Genomic DNA, 7837 nt, shown 5'->3' on the forward strand with positions numbered 1-7837 from the left:
ACATAAAATTATATATATATATATATATAGATAATTTATAACATATATTTAAGAGTCCACTGGATATTAATGTTGAACTTCACAAATTTTATACTACTATACTTTGTTGCAATAAATAGGACACTCTGAATCATACCTATTTCAGACATGATCTGAAGTAATCTCTATGACTTAAAACACTCATTCCATAGGGTCTGCTTTAAAAGAAATACATTCTTGATAAACAGCTAAACTATATAAAGAAGGTTTTTTAATGCAAACAGCTCTAATGCTTCTGTCTTTACAAATACCTATCCTGTATTTGTCACCAATCTCTCAGTCATCAAGCCCAATGTCCAGAAAATGAGAAATCTTCAAGATATATTTTATATTACTAAACAAAACTTTCCTTTAAATGATGGAAGTGTTTTTATGCTGATCTCTAACAACCTCAAGTCGTTATGGAACTTAACACCTTGAACTGTAAAACATAGCTTAGAATATATTTCTTTTTAAATGACCCCTTATTTATGAATTGATTCTTGTGGAAAAATCCTCAAGCATAAATCACCGTTAAATGGCCTGTCAAAATAAGGGCAATACTTTAAAAAGTCTCAACTGTAAATTCATATGTGGCAAACAGTAGCAAAACCTAAGAACTTACAAGTGAAAACACTACCTAACGTTTTGATTTTGGCAGGTCTGCACATATGATAAATAGATGACCTTATGCAAACATAACAATTTAAATAAAACTTCATAAAATACTTCTCATTCCATTTTAAGCTTATTTGTTATAAAGCTCTCTCACTTAGGTCAGCTCTCCAATTCTCCTGGATTGTAACTTCTTCATTATGTGTCTGCACAGAGCAAAGCTGAGTGGGATCTTGTCCATAACTCAACCCTCCACTAAAACCAGTACAATCACCACTTACCTGCTAAATATAATGCTTTCACCTGAGGAGGTTGCAGTGCTTCATGGAAGATGATAACTGATCCAAGTTGGCCCTCCAGAGATGTTGGACATCCCCATTCACTGTCTTGAGTCCCTGCTGAGATCATCTTGGTGATGAGCTCTGGTTTTCCAAGCATCCCACCCCAACTTCCTGTAGAGAGAATGCCACCAAGTGATGTCCGATGGGGCATAATAGGAGAGGAAAAAGGAGGATCTGGTATCTGAGATGGAGGAGGAGTCGTCGTTCTTTGGCCAGCTGAACCAATGCAGCAAGAAGTAAAAGACTGGAGAGTCGTGCATGGAAGAAATAAAAATAAAAAACATACTGTAAATCTAACCTCCTTTTTTTCCCACATTTTACAAAGTAAATCTGAATACTATCTCTGGCAAACCTGAACTAAATAAATTAAACCAAGAGCAAAAACTTCTGGCATGCCCTGAAAAAGCAGCAATGCAGCACAGTAAGCCAAAAAAAAAAAAGCACATACACCTTCCACGACAGCATAGAATGCCAATTAAGAGCAATTTGGTCACCTCAACTGTTGTGTGACCTCTGGCAGAAGCAAAGCCAGGAAGTATGGTGCTCCAGTTACTCTGCTAAACATTCCTGTTCTGGATTATATTCCAAAATACTAGCCCAGCATATCTGCTACTGTACATTTCTCATATCAGTTATTCCACTCAAATGGATGCTTTCATGGGAAGCTTACCTGCCCTACTTTTAGATATCTTGATGTTTACAGTGCTCATTCAGAGTTTTATCTCACAATGGAAATTATTTACTCTTATTTTTTAAGTGTTACACTGATTTTACTATGACTGTGTCCAATTTAAGTGTTTACTCAACATATTTAGCAAAGATCAAATTATGACTTACAAAAGAGGGAAGAATGTTCAGTGTTGTAGCCCAATTTAAATTGGATTTGTTCCACAAAAAGAATGGACAATGTTTAGAAAGAAAACTAAACATTATATGTACTCATTTTGATGGCTAGCGTGGGTTTTTTTCAGGCTAAATATGCATACATTAGAAATGTTTAAATTAACTGCGTGTAAACTGCTTATCCAGCTAACAAAGCAGGTATAAGATTAGCATATTAAGGGAACATGCAGAAAATACAAACAAAAAAAGTTACTGCTGAAAACAGAAGGAATATTTCTTGCTGAGTACTGTTACACCAATCCTATTGTCAGAGGTGTGATTTACTTATCATAAGTTATGTCAGTATATTCAGGTAATTATGTTGGGGGAAAACCCCACAATCTAATCAAGATAATCTGGTTTGTTTTGGTTTTGAACTGAGATGACCAAACAAGCACTAATTAATGGTTAGTTATACACCAAATTGATACTCTGGATACTGTCCAAAGTTGAACAGAAGCTTATGAAGCAATAGGCTAAGCTATCTTGAACTCTTATACAGTATACATTGTTCTACGAGAGCTCATCAGGACAAGGCTATGACTCAGATGGTGAACTTACTTCATTCATGGCAGGGAATCGAAGTGGGGCAGACGCCTTTTGCTGTCCATTGACGTAAATGTACACAAGGCTCTGTCCAAAGGGCCTCTTTCCAGGCATGTGAACAATAGTTATGTTGTGCTGGTTAAGCAACATAAAATAATTAAAGTCATTATTAAAAAGCAGTAAAAGGACTGCATGGAAGTATTTAATTTCATCTCTACCAATCTGGTAAGAAAACCACTTAAGAAAATAAATCCAAAGCATCAACAAGAAGATAAGACCACCTATCAGCTACTTTCATTTTAAAGTACTTTACATGAAAACTCTTTCATGATAATGCACATCAGTCCTTAAGTATGGAAATAGAAAAGGGCAAGGCAGAAATACAGCAGCAAGTTTTATTCATTCACATAGCACAGTTGTTATAATATAAAAAAAATCTGCATATTAAAAAGTCTCTAAACACAGTGCTGTAAACAGCTTATCAATAACAAATGCCCAGTAACACTGGCATAATTTAGCTCAATCAACTACTAATCTACACAGAAATTGCTTGCATTATTTGAGATTAGATCTGTTCTTATGCAATGAATTATTTAATATGATAAAATAGACTATCTGTAAAACAACCAAAAGAAAAAAACAAACCCCAAACTTTGACTTCTCAGCTAACAGTATTATCCTAAAGAGGTTTTCAGTATCAAATCTTACCCAGAGAGAGTCAAAAAAACAATGGTCAGGCAGCATCACTGTTGCATATTCCCTCTTTGTGCAAACCGCAACCACCAATACCCCAGAGTATGTAATAAATGCTTCAAAACCCATACCACTTCCTGTAAAAAAGCTACAGAAAAAGACAACAAAACAAACAATCAAGGACTTCATCAAAACTATTGGAAAACACCTAACAGTACATTCATTAAAGAGAGAACCAAATTAGGCCATTTGTTACTAGTCCAGTATTTATTATGTTTATTATTATATTTATTTTGTTAAAAAAAAAAAAAAAAAAAAAAAAGACAAAAGAACTGCCTCAGAGAAGGGACCCCAAGGCACAGGACACACAGGCCAAAACATGATCCAGAAAGAATCATAGAATCATTTAGTTTGGAATGGACCTTTAAGATCATCAAGTCTAACCATTAACCTACCACTGCCAAGTCCACCACTAAACCATGCCCCAAAGCCCCACATCTACACGTCTTTTAAATCCCTCCAGGCATGGGGACTCAACCACTTCCCTGGGCAGCCTGTTCCAATGCTTGACAACCCTTTCGGTGAAGAAGTTTTGCCTAACACACAATCTAAGCCTCCTCGGCGCAACTTGGGGCTATTTCATCTTGTCCCATCGCTTGTTACTTGGGAGAAGAGACAGACACCCATCTCGCTACAACCTCCTTTCAGGTAGTTGTACCGAGCCTCCTTTTCCTCAGGCTAAAAAACCCCAGTTCCTTCAACCACTCCTCGTAAGACTTGTGCTCTAGCACCTTCATCAGCTTCATTTCCCTTCTTTGGACATGCCCCAGCACCTCAATGTCTTTCTTGTACTGAGGGGGCCCAAAACTGAACACAGTGTTTGAGATGCGGCCTCACCAGTGCTGAGTACGGGGGCACGATCACTTCCGTAGTCCTGCTGGCCACACTATTCCTGATACAAGCCAGGATGCTATTAGCCCTCCTGGCCACCTGGGCACACCATTGGCTCATGTTCAACTGGCTGTCAACCAACACCCAGGTCTTTTTCCGCCAGGCAGCTTTCCAGCCACTCATCCCCAAGCCTGTAGCATTGCATGGGGTTGTTGTGACCCAAGTGCAGGACCTGGCACTTGGCCTCACTGAACCTCATACAGTTGGCCTTGGCCAATCGGTTGAGCCTGTCCAGATCCCTCTGCAGAGACTCCCTACCCAAGTTCTCAAAGCAACTTGTAGCCATCTATCTTTTACATGAAAACATAACCTTGGACCCAACAAGTAATGCTTCAGTTTGATCCACACAGCTGAAGCTGGTTCTCTTACAAAGTCCTGCCCACTGTAGTCTCTGGAAGCTGCAATATTGTAATAAAGAAGAGACTGGCCTGCAACCTGTGCTGTTTTCTATCAATTAAATTGTGTCCATCAGCCCCAGAAAAGCTGGCAATATTGCATGCAGATTCGTGACATTACTGTTACAGTTACTAGATATGTTTTCTCCATTTCCCTTGTTTCATATCAGAGCATTGTGGACAGAGTCTTTATTTATTTCAAAGACCAATACAGCACATGGAATAACTCTTCTAGAAAGTTTGATCTTTAATTTATAGACAAATCTGCATTAAAACTGTTCGAATGGACAATAAGTGTCATCCATGATTTTTTTTATCCATGATTATCTATGAGCAAGAACCTTACCTTAGCGGAAAATGTAAACATAGTCATTGTTACATATCTTATTTCATTCATATAATGAAGAAAATCAGCTGTAAGCAGCTATCTATAAATAAGTATTGCAAGCACAGGTTTGCCTTGAGAAACCTTTCATTTTTTAAGCACTTGAATACAAAAAATTATACAAAAATTGTGAACTGCTATCAAAACCTGCACCCTTAGGCATCATTATTCCAAGTGGCTGCATTAACTACTGTACTATCAAATATCTGCATCTGTATTTACATCATTTGTATTGATATATAAAACACAAATACACACAGAGAGCATGAATATTATAGACAATCTTAATAGATGTACGCTGTCTTACAATTAAGCACTGTGAAACATAGCAGCTAGATTAATTTTTAATGATTTTAATTCAGTTGTGTGCTTAAGATTTCAAGCTAAACCTGTGATTTTAAACATTTCCTCTTCCTTGTATTAATTTCCATACACTACTGTTCTTTCTAGCTTCCTAAAGCTAGAATAATGTCTTCAAAATAGTACATAAAATGATAGAAAACTAGTCAGTTATTGGTATAATAGCATCATATTGAAATACAATTGGAGCTTTTTTACTTTGTAGTGCAATTCCACCCCAGTTTTCTAGAACTACAGTTACAGATATTGAAACTGTAGACAAGAAAGCATTATAACTGAGAAACTACATGCTTATTTCTGTAACACAGCCTGGCTCTGGTGACAGGTGAAACTGCTCCCTTTCACAGACTAAGCACTATATATTGCATTCTATGAAGATAAGCAGAAGTACCACATGTCATAGCATATCATATGCCACAGGGAACATGTGACCTAGATTTGTGCTGTTGAAGTAACTATACCTGTAGAGTTGCTTCCTCTTGCCACTTTTGCTAGTCATGCTAGGGTCCACCTGGTCCTGGTCAAGGCACAGCCAAGCGTTGAAAGAAAATGCAGAACCTGGCCACTTATGAATCGATGGAACAGCTATTCCAGCCATGCTGTGGTACAAGTTGAAATACTGCAAGGCACTAGCCATGCCCTGCTTCCGGGCCATTGCTAGAATGGCTCGCGTCACTGGAACAACATAAGGATGAGCTCGTTTTGGTTCCTCAGTCCTCAGGAGCCGTATTAGTTGAAGCAGTTCTTCTGAGCCCATCGACTGGCTCCCCAAAGAGCCTAGAAGGGCAATCAGGTTCTCTGCACAAGTACAATGGAGTGCGGAGTGGGAATTTAGTGTCTCAATGATACGGATGACCATGTTCGCGTTGACACATGTGGCACGACTCTGTCTGTTAATACAGCAGATTCGCCTCAACCAATTTGAGATGAAAATCTGCAGGTCATGTGATTCTAGTTCTGGAAGCCACTGGATAAGCAGCAATAAGGGCTGGACATTACTAATGCCTAGTATCCCAACAGCCATGTGGTCACCTTCAACAGCCTGAAAAACAGCAGAGAACTCAGAGGTGAAATACAATAAAATAGGGCTAGAAGTACTGTTGAAAAGATATAAGCATTTCAGCATTGAAAGCAAGCACATCTCACCATATTCATGAGTTCTTCCAGCAATTCCCGTGAGGGTTGACCCAGTGATTTTAGTACCTCATATATGTGTGCATAACCAATCCTCTCCTTGAAGACCTCCTGAGGATAAAAATCCCAGTCTCACTGACAAGTAAAATGGACAAAATTGCCTGTTTACTGCAGCAGGTTCTAATTTAACACAATATTAGACACAAAATAATTAGAATGCAAGAATAATATTTTACTGTCTAGAAATAGAAACTGTCTAGAATAATGTTTTACTGTCTCTTTTTGATATGTCCATTGTTCTATCTCTAGCATACTGCAAATGAGAAGGATCTCACTGCAGCATGCAGATAACAAATAAAAGATCAAAGTTATATTTTAATAATTGCCTATACAAGAATATAATTGGTTTGGTATAATCAAAATGTTAATTCTGTCACAAAATACTAACAGCTTCATTTTTTTAATGGAAACTATAGCATGGAACAAAGTGACTACATTGAAAATTAGAAGTATTCAGGTATAAATTTTTGAGTGAAAGATTTTTCTAGAGCAGCTTGATTAAAAACACTCATCCTAAGCACTTCAAAAATTAGTAAAGTGTTTCAAGGAAGTTTTTCTGAAAACTAATTCATTTTTTCTTCATGTAAAATCATCAGGCAGCAAAATCCAAACTGTAGCATCCATTGTGGATTAGTGAGTGAACAGCCAATACATCATACAGAATAGATACTCTTCTCCCAACTGTACTTGACTGAAGTGATGCCTTTTTTTTTTTTTTTTTAAAGGATTAACCTGTCAGCAGAAGTGAGATGGTCACTTAAGTAAACATAGAAAGGAAAAATACATATGTTGTAGTGGAAGTACAATTGAATACTTTACTGACCCTTTGTGAATCACAGCCAGTGCCCACATCCAACATACAACTCCTCCCAGGCTTTCCAGAGTCAGTGGAGAAATAAGCACTCTGAGTAATGCTCTGGAGGAGCATAACTGACACTGTTGTTTCTCACTTAGACTGTGTTGCAAGTAGCAACCAAATCATATGACTCCCACTCTTCCTTTAGCCTTCACTGTGCAGCCACATCCCTTTCCCTGTGCCAAGACTAGGGAATCGTTCAACCACGGGTTGAATTTAATGAACTCAGCAATCTAAGAATAAATACAGTATTTTTCTGTGGGCTTAGCTTCCAGTCAGATTCACAAAGTAACTACAACCTATCCATTTATCAAACCACAAGAATAGCTACAAAGGAAGAGCAGGGGAATGGCAAGACCACCATTTGGACAGCGATGCTGTCCTTGGTTAGCTTAAAGCTATGACAAAACCACAACACAAACTCCTGCCTGAAAATTCTTGCAAACAGCCATTAATTCTACCCCACATAATCATGGGACAAGTAACAAAGTAGCTCCTTTACAAAGGTTCCAACTGCCATTAACACTCTGATCTTCCAGTTTTGATAGAAAGATGGCTCAGTGTCCAGTCATTAGACACATATAAAGGGCTAAGGGATGCT

At 37.9% G+C, this 7837-nt stretch overlaps 1 protein-coding gene across 1 annotated transcript in view; it reads right to left on the reverse strand.

Moving 5' to 3' along the window:
* Window positions 1–7837, reverse strand: part of NBEAL1 (neurobeachin like 1) — a 93510-nt gene that overhangs the window by 42907 nt on the left and 42766 nt on the right. The window contains 5 exon segments of the mRNA XM_035893044.1: window positions 915–1218; window positions 2418–2537; window positions 3111–3243; window positions 5648–6228; window positions 6333–6431. Coding sequence (XP_035748937.1) covers window positions 915–1218; window positions 2418–2537; window positions 3111–3243; window positions 5648–6228; window positions 6333–6431 — 1237 coding nt within the window.

The sequence above is a fragment of the Egretta garzetta genome, unplaced genomic scaffold, assembly GCF_000687185.1.
Source record: "Egretta garzetta isolate BGI_Z169 unplaced genomic scaffold, ASM68718v1 scaffold474, whole genome shotgun sequence".
Taxonomy (NCBI): domain Eukaryota; kingdom Metazoa; phylum Chordata; class Aves; order Pelecaniformes; family Ardeidae; genus Egretta; species Egretta garzetta.